We start from the raw sequence: 14652 nt of genomic DNA on the forward strand, positions 1-14652 counted from the left end.
GTGACATATACGCCTGACATTGATGGCGGAGTGGAGTGCGTGAACTTACCAAAAGCGGTAACTGAGTATGTAACTTAATCGTGTAAGCTTGTATTGCGACCTCAATTTGGGGGACAGTCGTCTGCTCCGCCAACACTTAAAGGACGCCATGTTTTTTCCCAAAGATACCCCATTTTCGTGCCCACAGTCATGCCGTTCTTGTCTTCCCCCCCATGGCGCTGCGATCCCTTCAGCCTTTTCCCTTCTATCAACCCCGCTTATGGCCAACCGTAAGTCACCCACTGCTGGGACATTGTTCGAGCTCAGCGTCCATAGATTGGTCCTCAATGACTCCCAGGAGACGCAACCGACGCCTGCCTTCAAAGACTTAGACGATCAAATCTTTGGCCGTAATACGTACTGTCCAACTCCCGCATCCGACACAGATGTTGTGGTTGCACCCCCTTCATACAATTCCTCTGATTTACCTCAATCATGTGAGTCATAAATGCTGATATTTTGCTTGTGCGACCCCGCTAATGTGCACCAATAGCATTACTATGCCCCGAACCAGAACATTTTTGGCTCGCTGGCATTGACAACGCCGTTTCTCCCGTAGAACATTCCTACCCTCACTGCGAAGTCCCTTCCATCTATTCCACTGATCCCTACAGGATCGAGCCTCTTTTTGATGATGAGGGTGACTGCCATATCCAAGTTCTGGATGTGCTCAGCCGCGAGTCATCCCTGGAAATACCTCTGGCGGACTTGAGAAGTGCCTTGTTCAATGCTCATAAAACATCCAGTTACTACCTTCAAGCTCCAAACCCTCCCTCCCCGTTGTCGCCCTTTGCCTCGTCATTACCCAGTCCCGCATCCTCGCTCCAATCCTTTTCAGATAAGAGCGAAATCTCAAGCCCAACTTCTCCGCGCATCCATCCCCCTCTCACGCCTTCAGGGAAAAGCAAATGCTCTAGCCCTACTTTCCTTGGTGCCCCTCATCCGCTTTCGCCTTCGGCTAAAAACGAATGCCCCAGCCCGCTTCCTCCAAACATCGATCTTCCGCTCTCACTTTCTCACAGGCAGTCATCGTCTCGCTCATCCTCATCTCCCTCACTATCAAAAACCAGCCAAATGCGTCATTTCAGGATACGCAGTCAAGTTTCTTCACCACCAAATTCTACTTCTCCTCGCATCCTACCCTACTCAGGCGACCTACCCGCAAACCCCGAATTTCCCATGGCTGAGATAATGAGAGAAACAGATATGCGGAAAGTTGTATCCATACTCCAAGCAACCATAACTTTTGGAGACTGGGATTTTGCGACGCGTGGTCTTCCTCCACTGGAAAAGGAGGCGGTTTCGACCAAGAAAACAAGGCAGTGTGGTGAAGGGCGAAGGAGTCGGGCACCGCGTGCAGAGATACAATGCCTCATACCGGGCTGTGGAGCTAATCTGACTGCGCTACATAACTTCAAGTGTAAGTTTCTCTCCCCCTTTATTAGTACCGCCCGACTGAGGATGGTGTCAGCCCACATTTCGTCACATTACGGCGTCCACGATTGGCTCTGTGGATCTTGCAACAACAGTTTTTCTCATTCAAGTTCACTTGCCCGCCACAAGAAGGAGTTTTGTTCCGCAGGCAAAAGACGGAAGCTGTCACAAAAGCACAATTCCAAGAGTTCAAATCACCAAGCAAAGTGATGGGCATGCCACAGCGACGAAGTTACCACTTGAGCTATTATCGGGAAGTTCATTATGGCCATCAAGTCCCGTTCACATTAATGTTTTCTCCTTTCTTCTACTACCTTTCACTGTAGCATACCCTCACCATTTTGTCGCAATTTCTAGTTTAGTTTGGTCCGGGTTTGGCTGTGCCTACCCGGGCTGATCACCGTGTCGATGTTTAATGTATATATAAACTATCTGATCTCGAAATGTATTCATGTAGCAGGGAGTGGAAGGTGCTCGAATGAGCTCACATCATCTTGCATTCTCAACAGAACGTCTATACATGTCGTTGTGGGTCCAGCGTGACATTTTCCGTGACACCTATTTCAGACGCGAACCAGCAAGGAACACAAGAACACATGTTGCAGTTGCAACATGAGGCTAACGCGGCAATGTTAGTAATCTATACCGGCCTATCTTGGTTAATAACAGCGCCGCATGATTTACATTGGGTTCATTGTTGGAGCTGGCTGTACGACTGTCATTACCACTGCTAGGTTCAGTATTTTACCGACTAAGCAGCGATAGCTGTGTCGCGGGTCGATTCCGAATAATTACTACTCGGTTCTCTGAATTGATCAAGCTATAGTACAGCCATAAAGTTAGCGAGGCAAACTGCCATTGACGCGTCAGCTCGTCACATTGGTCTGTTTATCCCCACTAGCATCTGATATTCATGATCAGAGCCTGACGGAATTTCGGACTCTCGGATATTACTGAATGGTTGCTCAATTAAGAGAGGTTGATAGGGGTTGTAAAATGTCAAGCGAATGATCTGATATAACCATATATAGGATAATCTGAGGATAATAAAAGATAATGAAGCACACCTCGTGTGAACAGATGCCAAGGCTAATGCTGGCCATGGGAGGCCATGGGAGTGAGCCACTCATGATCATATCATCTCCCACCGGGTGCCCAGGGTCGCCGACCTCTTTCTTCGAGTCATATATGACAATCAAAGAGGTCTTTATGCGAGAAGTAACACCGTCCGAGTACAAGGGTCCGTCGTCATACCGGCGCATGGTATACGATGGCAGAAAACGTGTAGGGGTGCGTACAATAATCAGCGGAGATTTCGGAATGGTTACTCCGGTCGCCTCGTTTAAACTATTGAATGCTTGTGCTGCCAGGAAAAAAATCAAAACGTCAAAATCAAAAAATCATACACAAGGTGTCGAACTGCGGGTTGTTTATAGAACTTGACTCGGGAACCTCATGTAGATGTCCGTGTCCGTGTGCCTTGGAATTTCTTCTTAGAATGATTTAGCGAACGGGTCGAAAAGACAGTGACCATGGCTGTGATAGAAAAAGAAGTTTATATTCTTTGATTAATTCTGATGTTCTAGAAGATATTGTATGCAGTACGAGGCTCTGCTCAGGGAGCGAAAGCATCGTGATACGAAATCACGGCATATTCCTGAGCACCGTAAAATGGTGAAGCGCCATTTTTGGGAACATCGTGTAGCGGAGTCAGGCCAACTAGTGGAATTGCAGGGCAGGCGTGGCCACGAGAGGAATTAGACTCGAATCATCGTTTTCAAACCCACGACTGATTCGTTGGAAGATCCGAGCGTTGATAATCACGCTCAGAGCAGAGGCGACACTATGATAGTAAGGATAAGCGGGAGAGAAAATCTCTTAGATAAGGTAATGATGACGCACGGGACAATAGAAAGTCGTGAATCCTGTTTCATTCATAGATTTAGAGTGGGAGAAGCGAAAGATGGAAGCTTACTTACCATCCCGAAGGTGGACATAAAGAGGAGAGTAAATCTAATAGCTGCTCGAATGTGAATATCTGTCATATGTCGGAAGTAGATTGATCCCTCACCAAAAAGGCAAAGAAAATAACGCCCGCCGTCCCTTTTAAACCTCTTGTATACATCCGCCGTACACATATACGGGTTGGCAAAGCTACTTGTAGCAAATATTACAAGATTAAAAATATCCCAAACCACCTGCATATCGTATAGGTCAGGAGAATCTTGAATATAACGATTGAAACTCACAAGGACAGCACTTTCAAGTACCAGGTATGAACTTCGAGCATCAGGAAACATATACAGACACTCAGGAAAGCCCGGAATTACAAAGATACGATCTTTGAGGCAATGTCACGTTTGAGGAATGATAGTAACACGAAAATAGAACATACCAGGAAAGTCGTCGACCAATCGTTTCATAGAATAAATCATCGTGGAGAGCACGAACATGAACATGAGGACGATGATACAAGTGACACGACGGCTGTGGTCCCAGAGCGAGCTGAGACGGTATATGACAACTCCTGGAACCACACAATCCTGTTTGAGCCAGGTTCTCACATATGATAACTGTGTCTGACCTTCCGTTCCAAGTACAGTAGAGGTAAATAGAAATCCACTCGCAATGACATAGGTCTGGCAACTGATAATTGCGACCGGGTTGAGGTAAAATTCAAATGACACTTGGCGCACTCACTCCTATCAGGCTCATATATGAGGAAGAGAGACAGAGTTCAAGTAATATAATACTTACTATAGGACGGAGGTGGTAGTTAAAGCCTCCCATAGCTTGGAGGTGATTTGCATGAGCCATAATACTCCAGACGCCAGAGGTTACAGCAGCTCAACTGACCTGCAGCAGTGTATATTACGAAGACTTCGGCAGTGTACCGTCCACAGAGAAAAGCCAGATTAATCCATCTGTGTTTTTGTAGTTTGAGCCATACGTCAGCCACCTCTTCATCGAAATGTGTTGCATGATCGTAAATAAGGCAAGTCAATGCAACGGCTGTTTCCGGTCTCAGTAGGTAGACCCAGCCGAGGAGAAATACAGCGACGCACCGCTAAGGTACCTCGCTCCAAATATTGTGCTTTCCTTTGTCTCGATACCGTCGATCATCATATCTGATTTGGCGGTTGCGAATATGAGGGCATATGAGAGAAAGGTAGGATGGACGAAGGCAAATTCAAGTGTGGCTGAAACGTTGCTATCTTATATGTGATGAAAGCTCGATGAAACATCTTGCTCTCATGACCGTTGTTCTGAAGAAGATATCACAGATGAGTGAGGTGACAGGGACTCAAGTAAGATCATAGTTGTGATGGACTTGAATAAATACGTCTTGGAGGTACAATCAATCAATCAATCATCAAAGGGTCTCCTTCTATGTGGACATATTAAAACATATTATGGGTAAATGCATTAGGGATTCGCTATTCTCATGACATACGTGAGCCCGGATCGACTCATGAACGGATGTAGGTGTACGGATGAAGAGGCACCCGACATTGAGGCTCACATACTGGGCTTGGAACCACATCTCCGAGTGAGGCAACTCAGTGAGAAGGCCGTTAAAGCTACCCCTTCCTCGGCTGACACTGCTTCCCTTACGGTTATGTTATCTCAGAATCTTAGTATTGGAATCAATCAGCATCTGATGATCATGAAGAACACTCCTTCTGGGAAAGCTGAGTTCGTTGATGTTGGAGATTTGGATCCGTATTTAAACCTTCATATGATGCGCATCGGGTGCTTTGCGTTCATCAGCAAAACATCATACCGTTACATTTCAACTTTTGTTCTTTTTGTAGTTGAAACAAGGAAAAGTATCATAACTAATTCTGTATATCATCACCGTAAAACTACTTTTCGTCGTGAGCCGGATAGTCGCTGGCCAACCAACATTAAAGGTTGGGGATTGAGGATCTAGGGCTGTAGGGCCTGAGATCCCCAAGTGGTGAGATCGAAGCTGGAACGCAGTCGGGTCACCCCCAAACGGAGGGCACCGACACAGCCGACGCGTTCCGGGGAGAGCTTACCCCAAAAAAGGAGGGGCCCAGGAGTGTAGGTACTTACATGTCATGGGCAAACGCGTATTGCCCTCGTAGTAGAGACAGGACGGGCATAGGTTGCCCATAAGAGCCCAATGGAAGGGGAAGTGGGCGTAGTCCTAAGCCCTCGAAGATCTTGATGGGCGTAGTTCTAAGCCCTTGAAATGATAATGGGCGTAGGTATAAGCCCTCAGGAAGATATCCTGAATAAAATAAAAAATAGTGGTGCGGCACTGCGTACGACCGCACCAGTAGAGGTAAGGTAGACTAAACTCAAAACTCACCACGTCACCTGACTGTGACCCAAATGTGACTTATATTCAGTTAACCTGAGCCTGCTCGTCAACTTGGGTACAAAGGCTAGTTTCCATGAGCCTGGGTCGCTTTCGGCCTGAGTTTTTGTTTTTGTTTGGGGTAGAAAGGATCTGTAGTTGCATACGAACTGGTTATAAAACTAATTTGACTTCATTAATCTGACCTAACTCACTGATTCCGACTACTGAGGAGTTTCCTTGTTTTTCTCTGCATCTCAGGCCCGTTTTGTCTTACATTAGGTAAATTTGAAGTCCTTCATCTTGCTCACTTGATTGGACGTGGCTTTCACCTTTTTCTACGCGTTCACCTGAGTAGTTCTCGAGCTGCCTTTGCTCGATGTTGTCATGTGACATAGTAAGATAATACAATCCCATACTTTAGATAAGGCTACTTCTCATGTCAATGTCATCTGTTTGAAAATCGGCTTCTACAAAACATGTGAATAAAGATAAAGAATCGATTGTAGAAGGCATTTGCGGATAACTAGAATATTCACTGAGGAGAAGCAGATTTAGTTGAAAAATCACGCATCTGTCACGATTTGGTCATGTGACGTGGTGAGTTTTGAGTTTAGTCTATCTTAGTAAGTAGTAGTAGAATAAGTTATAAATCGTGACGTGACAGTTATATATAGATGTCGCTCACACACACGGACATCACTCCGAAAACTCAGACCGCGCTCATTCCTCGCGCGTTCTTCCACTTTCGATACCATCCAGGAATAGACGCTTTCCTGTTAGTTGGTATGCAAGAGTAGTAGAGTAAAAGAAACAACGAGCAGTTAAAGTAATGGTCTAAGAGTCTTGAAGCTTGAAGCGTGAAAATATTACTAGCAACTGCTAGCGACAAGTTGGCAATTGCACTTTTTTTCAAGTACTTCACTACTTCGAGTAAATGTTCTTCTTGCAGGCCTGATCCTGCACAGCTTATCTATTCCGGACCCGCACAACATTCAGAGCATTTCGATGTATATGTCTATGTTACGGTTCAAACAAAGCTGTGGTTGAGCTCCTACTGATGTTGTTGAGTTGTAGAAAGCTGCTCCTCAGCAGCTCTTGATCTCCTCTAATATTCAAAAATAATTTTTCAACCTCCAATGATATCAGAAATGCGGAGAGGCGGCCATACTGTTAACAAATAATTCAACCTGAAGCACTTATTCTATGCTATACATGAAATATGAGGATCGTCACTTCGCGAGGCGTTTAAATGAAAACCAAGAAGCAAGATCAATACATAAAGGAGAATACATGAATTGCTCCACTCGAGTAGACTGAATAAAAATTATCTGACCAGGTCGTCAATCAATCGTTCTGTCATTGACACGGATGCCTATCCCTCCATTGTTTCGTAAACCCTTCAACTCGGTTTGAATGAGGTTTTCTACCACCTCATCAGTCACAAGTTCTGACCCTGCAGATGAAAGATAGATGGAGATGTCCAGGTTCAAGCGACATTGGATCTTGGCGACGAGAGCCCGCTTCAATGAACACCAACCGATTTGTCGGATCAAAGATTCGGACTCGACGGCCAAGCCAAGGTTGACTTCTTTCATCTGGCATCGCATGGGTTGAATCTTGAGGCATGACAACCCACGCTCAAGACCAGATATGGTCTGATGGTTCAAAACGATTCCACCGAAGTGAAGTGATCGGAGATTTGTGTGGTGGGTAAAATCCAGCCGAGCAAGATCATCTGGTTACATTTTGAATCAGATTCGTGGACTATGCGACTAGAAAATGGAACTAACTGATGCCTACAGAATGACCTTTGCCTCTTGAAAAGTTGATCTGAAGGTGTCGAAGCACTGTTCGAAGACTTTGCAGACCAGAACCAATATACTCTATATGCCACAGCTTGACACCGTCAAGAATAAGCCGATTTATCCTCGAGTCCTTGAACGTCGTGTTGAGCAATACCGGAATGGCTTCATCAGAGCCAAGCCGCAACACCTTCAGATTGCTCGGTAAAGTGAGAGCGGTGGCTGATGAGATTGCGTGTTCCACGTATTTCGAGAACTCGACGTTGACGGCGATATGACTGAGAGGGGGTAAACAGGATGTAATTCGTACAACCTCGCGAAGATCTTGGAACGTGACATTGTCAAATTCAAGGGTGCGAAGCCGACTGAATGAGGCAAGGCGTTGGCGAAGTTGGTCTTGATCAGAGGGTGGAAGTAACGTCCAATTCACGTTTCGGATACGCAACGATTCAATATGGGCTAAGAATGAGGAGGACATCGACAAAATGTTGTGAAACGGGAGCTCGAGGTCATCGCTTTGGCAGATTTCTTCAGTCGCCAGCGCGCCATCGACTTCGATACAATTGACACAATTCACAAAAGTGCAGTGTTTCGTGCGGCAGAGCTCAAAGAAATGACGAGCTCGCCAGGGAGATAGCTGGACCGCGGAAAAGATGTGGTAGCGGCTGCGAATTAACCACTCCAAGCAGACCAAACCACAGATACCGAGCATCCGGAGGTCGGTATGTAGTTGGTCCATGATTGCTTCCAGTATTTCAACAGGAAGCACAGACGTCCTGCTGGTGGTGTGGGGCGCCTCTATCATGTTGTTTGGTGGGAGACTGAGGATGAAGGGGAAGGGGCCATATTGAATGAATCGCTTGAGAACCAAATTATAATAGTGTTACCAGCTGAATCAACTGTCAAGTTGGGGCGTGACGACATACCTCTAAGTATAACGAGAATATCTCCACAGTATTGACACGTCAGAGTAGAAATCTCCTCACCATCGAACGTGCATCTTTTGAGCCAACCGTTGCACCAAAGTCGCTCTAAGCTGCGTCAACATTACGGTTTTTAAAGGAGTTGGTGTTTCGTACAGTAGTTTATCCCACGAAATCCCGCTTCAAATTCAAATTCTTGCGTCGATGATTGGTTCCGTTGACGTGGCTCCATTTGGATTTTGATCGACGATCAGTCAAAGTTCGAAGTCCGATCAGGTCCCAAATTCCTTCGCTGGTTAGCTTTGATATCTGCATACTACATTCCTGATTTATCAACAATCTACCTGTAATGTTCTGGTCCTTAGCTACGTCCGATGGTTGGGATCCATAAATCCTTTTCTAGAATAATCAAATCAAGATCTCGGTTCAACATCTCTATAAAAACTCACTATGGGCGGAAGGTAGTAGCATGGCATGACTTCGGCGGCCCGACCTGGTCCTCGTCTTATTGAATGAGCAATGGCCCGACACCAGATGAGGGTCAAATGATATACTTCGGTTTCGCTTGATGATCGAGATACAACAGAAGCGCAAGAGAAGCATGCTAGAACATCCCCATAATAAACTAGAAGCTGAAAGCTCGCTCCCAAGGCATAATGTCTGCTCCTCTTAGTCATTTCATCTACCATCAAGTAAGTATAAGACTAGAAGCCCACAGGATAGGTTGAGACGCTGGCACCTTTTTTACTTTGGCCCCGCAGTTTGAAGCAACCTCTCAGCCACTATCACATTCATTCCATTCCCGAATACAAGATGCCGGCCATCGTGCAAAAATTCCAGCATTTTTGCCGCGTCCTTTCTGGTGGTACTAGTGCTAGTCGCCCCCATAAAGGGTCACCAGCCATATCTCCACCACCAACTCCGTCGACAAGCATCTCTTTCGATCGTGACATTGAAAACGATTCAGTTGACACCCTATTCGTTGCAAGTACTAAGACACGGGCTCAGAGGCTTGACCTGTGTGCGCTCCCGAAGGCAAGTGCCATGCCCTTCGTACGTCTTCCAAGTCCTCCTGGGGTAAGGCCTCGCCCTCTTTTGCCTCAGTCAGGTTCACCGCTCACGTACTATGCCGCGGTTTTTAGTATTGTTTTTGAAGCCGATGCATCGAGACGCCCGGGTAGCTTGGCACGTGTAGCCCGACGAAGCCAAGATGTTCGAGAAGGACATCCGAAGACAATTCGAATTCTTCCATAAGATTGTGGCGTGTGGTCATGCGGGGTGGTACTTATCGCTAGAAATAGTATGACGTCATATAATAACTTTTGCACGTTCATTTCATCCAACTTCAGTTTCACCACTTCACTGGTTAAACCATGTATTTTCTCACTTTGCCACGCATTCTATACCTTCGTAACCCTATCATTCATGCAAATCGTAACGGCAACCTGCGCTCCTGCCCTATACGGACATTATATGCGACACCAGGGATAAAGCGGGCAGCTAACGAGCTGTCTCAAGGTCATGCGGCAAGTCCGGGAAATTTACATTCGCAAGACGTCCAGTCACAGGCTGTCAGGAAAGGAAAGGAAGCGAGAAATGATGAAAAGAATGAGGCTATAGATGCAGCGAATGAGACTGGAAAAGCTGGAGACCAGAAGAAGAAACCAACGAAGAAGGGGAAAGGTAATCCTGAAGGGATAGGATTAGTTGAACAAGTTGGTGGAGCCAGTGGTACTGCCCGCAAGTTTGAGGAGGAGGAGGAGAGGAAATAGATAATGTATTCACTTCACAGTGGTATGTTATGTGAGAGCTATCTTTGACGAGATCCTGGCTAAAGACAGAAGTTATAGGTTACGATAGTTAGTAAACAGGCTGTCCTTTCAATTTCGGTGATATTTATGCCATGTTTCATGCATCAGTTTGAGTGAACGAGTTCGCATAGCCCAGACTACAGGGACCTTCCCCGTATTTAGATCATGCTACTCGAAAGAATATGTGCATTATGACGCTTAGTGGATAGATTATCTAGAGCAAGGAAGTGATAGGGCTTGATTGACGTTAACGATACTGCAGCCAATCCCATGGCTTAGTCTTAATTGCCCAGTCTGAATTATCTGCCATAGCGCTGAAGATTTCTCAGTCATTTAACAAATCGATTTGTAGGGTACAATAAGACCCGCTAATTTACATTTCAAACATGACGACCACAAAGTCGGTACTTGTCTGACACGGCAAAAATTTACTAGAGCTACAGTTTAGAACGAAAGGCATGACGTTGTAAGAGTCGAAGGTTATGTGTACGATTAAGATGAATGGGTAAATTGGGCCAGGATAATGAGTGGCATAAGAATAGTAAGCGGTTATAGGGATCGAAGTGGGTTCCGTTTAAACCATATCATGAGAATTCCGGCGAGGTTCTATGGAAATGAATGGGGGGTCCAATGTGGGCAAATCCGTATCACTCGCACCGGAGGGAGCTTCAGGATGATGAGGGACCGTTATACTCGATGCTGAAGACGATCCTGAAGTGGGCACAGGCGAAATCTCACACGACTCGTTATTCACCAAGGTGCCACCGATATCAGGAAGAACGAGATCGTCGTAGCAGAATGTAGGCTTGAAGACCTCATCGTTGAACTTTTTCTTGCCAAATACATAAGCGAGGTTGTGGCCTTTCTTTTCATTTGTAGCAGGAGCGCTCTCTTGGGGAAGATGATCGATGCTTTGATCTTGATTCGATAACGAGAAATCAGAAGAGTTTTTGCGGCCGCGTTTCTCGCTTGATCCTGGGATGGATCCAGTACCATCCTTCGGCATTCTAGCAAGGAGATTAAGTATAACGGAAAAGAAGAAAGCAGGGAGAACGTACTGTGAATCGTAGACAGTACTGGAAGAGGTGATAGTTGAGATACCAAGATGTTTGCCAATCGTGGAGGCAGCAGAACGGTATCTTGACCTGGCCTCATCGGCAAAGCCGAAGAAAGCAAAGAAGAGTACCGCACAAACAACACATATCCATCGAGTTAATTCAAGTGAGCTCTCCTCGATTGAATTCGCACGCCAAAGTATCGAAGGGATTTGATCCACTCGGGAATATCCATAATGGGTGTCCGCCCAGCTGATCCAAGGGTGCAAAGCACCATTCTGCAGATTGAGATATGTAGCGTAGATGCCGAGCGGAACCGTGCAAATGATTTCAAGGCCACTGAGGGCCATGAGACGCAAGTATCGGCCGGTATTGAGATTGGAATAGACTGAGAGAATTGCTCGTGACTGCGCACGTGTGCGATATAGCGCCCGGATACTGAGGACACCGTACACAGCAGAAACGAGACCGATGACAATGGGTGGAGCCGATACGAGTAAGAGAGCAACCCAAGTATTATAGGTATAAGGATAGCAGCCGACTTCTTCGAAGATGTTGAAGCGATGGCCTGAAGCACAGATCTCTGCAGACCTATCAGATGACCCACTCAGTGATATTTTGCAATGATGACTTACGAAGAACCATTTCGAGAATAGGAAGACCGAGGCCGATAGCTAGGTCAACCATGACCTGTTGGCGTTTCTCAGCCTTGGTGATCATTACTCTTCTCACTGAAGCGATGCGATAAAGACGACGATTGATGCAAAGTGAAGCAGCTGGGATTGCAACTGCGGTTCCGACCATGATCCTAGAAGCTTCATGACCTGTCAAACCTGTTCCAATATGAAATTTGTGGTGAACTTACAGATATCGCACCAGATGGGGGCATAGTTGATGGCGTCTTTACTCCATACCACCGAGTTGATGAACTGATTCAAGCACGCAATGGCAGTCCAAGCCATGTAGAGGCATGTCCCAGTATTCCAAGCTGAAAGTAGAGTGAGCCTCTTGGGGTTAAAGAAATGCTACAGCTCAAGTGCTCACCTTCCAAATGCCACGGGAAAGGGATAGAGACGATGATGAAGCCGATCAAAGCAAAAAGGGAAAAAACCCAGTTAGGATAGCTAGCAGGGTAGCCCATTTTTGACCGCTCGCTTGCGTCGGTGGTGGTGCGTGCGTAGTGCGCGAGGACGAGGAGTACCTGGGCGGGGAGAGGACTCTGTTGATAGCAGAGGGGGATAAGGGGAACCGACCGGGCCAAAAAAGATGACGGCCAGCATTAAAAAGCATCATGCGCTACTACTGCTTGGGTGTTACTTTCCCTGAATGGTGGTGATTCGAGCTATTGACAGGTCGTTCCGAAGCCATTTTCCATTCCCAGAATATGTTAGGCCCAGTTGAAGATGTCAGTCCTGATTTGGATGAGAGCTTGTCTCTTCTCTGGAAAAGGAGATAAAGGCGCTGGACAAAGCACTGACAAAGCAGAACAGAACCTTCTTTCCTGTCCTTTTTTGGGCATTCGTTTGTCCTCATCTAGCCCTGATTCAATTCAACCCAGAATGCCGGCGGGCTGCGCCGGTCCAGGTGGACGAGTCTATGTATCGCTTAGGTGAGTTTTTCTGATGAAACAGCCCTGCATAGTATTGTTCCTTCTTGTGAAAATTAAACGGCGACATTCGTCTGTTTGATGCGCTGCAAGACTGATATTTAATATTGGACTGAATTTTTTTCAAGTTTTGAAGAAGTAAAAGGAATGGCGAAGGGACCTCGTGTCATTGGAGTTGACAGTTATGCCTTGTTCCGATTCTGTCATTCGTTGCGGGGCCTTGCTTCTCTGGAGTCCCACTTGAATTCATTCTGTACGCCTCGTGCGAAGGCGCGATTGTGACATGTGCAAGCAATCAGCTGATAGTGTAATAATCGCGCACGAAAGGACACCCCTGCGAGGAAGGGCTCGGAAAGAATTCGCATGCATTGATGTGATACACTTTTTCGACAAAGCACCGGCGCAAAGTTAATTGACCACATCTGAGGTTATGCCACGGTTATGCTGATGCAAGCAGTGCATGGTGAAGTCAGGGAGCGCGTCTGAGGTAGGTGAGGCTGAGAGCCTGCGCCGACTCTGCGCACAGACTTCACTTACAATTGGTGGCAAGCTAGCTATAATTTAGCCAACAAACGATTGCAATCGGACGCTTGAAGTATGAACTTAAAAAGTGGGAGACAGTATTTTCCATCATGCAGCGGCCTGGGCCAAACAGATTCCAAATCGCAATGCTGGGTGAAACCGATAAAATTCGGCAATGATAAGAAAGCCAAGTAATGGGAGATTCACTATTTCCGAGCATGATAAATACCCTAGTAAATCTTACCTCGTTTGAGTGGGCGTGTAAAGCTAACGGAGGGAAAAGTTTGGGAAAAGTGCCAGCGTTTCGGAGCGGGCACCGTCAGATTCTCTTTGCTTTTTTCCCTGCAGGGAAACATTCGGCGCGACATGCATACATAGTTCCATGGGGTTCCATGGCGGCGGCGTTGATTGAGTCACATCATCATGCCATAAGATGGAACACATGGGACTGATGTTTTTCTGCTCCCGGAACAGCAGCGGACGGACAATGGACACAGATAAATGAAGCATCAGGATTCAGGAGGCAACGAGCACATTCCGCAGGTAAATATCTACCGGCGAGCTTTTCGTTATTCGACGGTGAAGTATATCCGACTATTCGCGGAGTACAAATTGTTTTGGGAATGAGAGACGAATCGTAGACATTCAGCAAGTCCGCATGACGTACAATTAGTTTGTGTTCCCAACGATTGCAATGAGAGGGTTAGAAGGGGTAGGAGCAAGCAGGAGGAGGGAAAAGATTTGGAATCTATTTGGAATGAATACAAACTCAGCGAGTAGATGAATGGGGATCAACTCGGATCAATCAAAGGACGCCAACTCTGATGCCATCATCAGACTCTGAGTGAATCCTGAGTGAATCTCGACTCGAATGGTGTATCAAGCGTGTAACATGCCTCCAATCTTGTGTCTATGAATCCCGGACTTTTGAGCGCGTAACTGGTACAAGCTGATCTAATGACTGTGAGTTGTTAGGGTGTTGCTAGGGCCCTTATAATTAGACGTTCGATTTATGTCTTTTCTCCCCAGACGGCGCAGATGGTCGCATTCATTTCCTGGCTTTTCCATGGAATGCAGCAGTACGACAGTCCTTTCCTAGTCATCGTTCCACTCTCCACCATAACGGCATC

The 14652-nt window shown here is 46.3% G+C and overlaps 6 protein-coding genes across 6 annotated transcripts; 2 read left to right on the forward strand and 4 right to left on the reverse strand.

The window, feature by feature from the left end:
• Positions 1–189: 189 nt before the first annotated feature.
• AGABI2DRAFT_116508 (hypothetical protein) lies at positions 190–1683 on the forward strand (the record flags this gene model as incomplete). Its single annotated transcript, XM_006459482.1, has 4 exons — positions 190–269; positions 316–476; positions 533–1459; positions 1511–1683. 4 exons carry the CDS (start codon positions 190–192, stop codon positions 1681–1683), a joined length of 1341 nt encoding a protein of 446 aa, XP_006459545.1.
• Positions 1684–3088: 1405 nt separating this feature from the next.
• Positions 3089–4108, reverse strand: AGABI2DRAFT_116509 (hypothetical protein; the record flags this gene model as incomplete). Its single annotated transcript, XM_006459483.1, has 8 exons — positions 3089–3192; positions 3261–3316; positions 3376–3398; positions 3453–3493; positions 3545–3671; positions 3723–3814; positions 3869–4016; positions 4058–4108. 8 exons carry the CDS (start codon positions 4106–4108, stop codon positions 3089–3091), a joined length of 642 nt encoding a protein of 213 aa, XP_006459546.1.
• A 3035-nt stretch (positions 4109–7143) lies between these two features.
• Positions 7144–8421, reverse strand: AGABI2DRAFT_177454 (hypothetical protein; the record flags this gene model as incomplete). The annotated part of the gene is made up of 2 exons (XM_006459484.1): positions 7594–8421; positions 7144–7538 (listed from the first exon to the last, which is right to left on the reverse strand). Exons 1-2 carry the CDS (start codon positions 8408–8410, stop codon positions 7144–7146), a joined length of 1212 nt encoding a protein of 403 aa, XP_006459547.1. The 5' UTR covers positions 8411–8421.
• Positions 8422–9274: 853 nt separating this feature from the next.
• AGABI2DRAFT_134964 (hypothetical protein) lies at positions 9275–9712 on the reverse strand. The gene is made up of 2 exons (XM_006459485.1): positions 9671–9712; positions 9275–9605 (listed from the first exon to the last, which is right to left on the reverse strand). Exon 2 carries the CDS (start codon positions 9479–9481, stop codon positions 9320–9322), a length of 162 nt encoding a protein of 53 aa, XP_006459548.1. The 5' UTR covers positions 9482–9605; positions 9671–9712; the 3' UTR covers positions 9275–9319.
• Positions 9713–9901: 189 nt separating this feature from the next.
• On the forward strand, positions 9902–10300 carry AGABI2DRAFT_116511 (hypothetical protein; the record flags this gene model as incomplete). Its single annotated transcript, XM_006459486.1, has 1 exon — positions 9902–10300. One exon carries the CDS (start codon positions 9902–9904, stop codon positions 10298–10300), a length of 399 nt encoding a protein of 132 aa, XP_006459549.1.
• Positions 10301–10913: 613 nt separating this feature from the next.
• Positions 10914–12535, reverse strand: AGABI2DRAFT_239579 (fungal STE3-type pheromone receptor; the record flags this gene model as incomplete). Its single annotated transcript, XM_006459652.1, has 5 exons — positions 10914–11346; positions 11398–11977; positions 12030–12209; positions 12260–12382; positions 12439–12535. 5 exons carry the CDS (start codon positions 12533–12535, stop codon positions 10914–10916), a joined length of 1413 nt encoding a protein of 470 aa, XP_006459715.1.
• Between the last annotated feature and the right edge of the window lie 2117 nt (positions 12536–14652).

This window comes from Agaricus bisporus, assembly GCF_000300575.1.
Source record: "Agaricus bisporus var. bisporus H97 unplaced genomic scaffold AGABI2scaffold_3, whole genome shotgun sequence".
NCBI lineage: Eukaryota > Fungi > Basidiomycota > Agaricomycetes > Agaricales > Agaricaceae > Agaricus > Agaricus bisporus.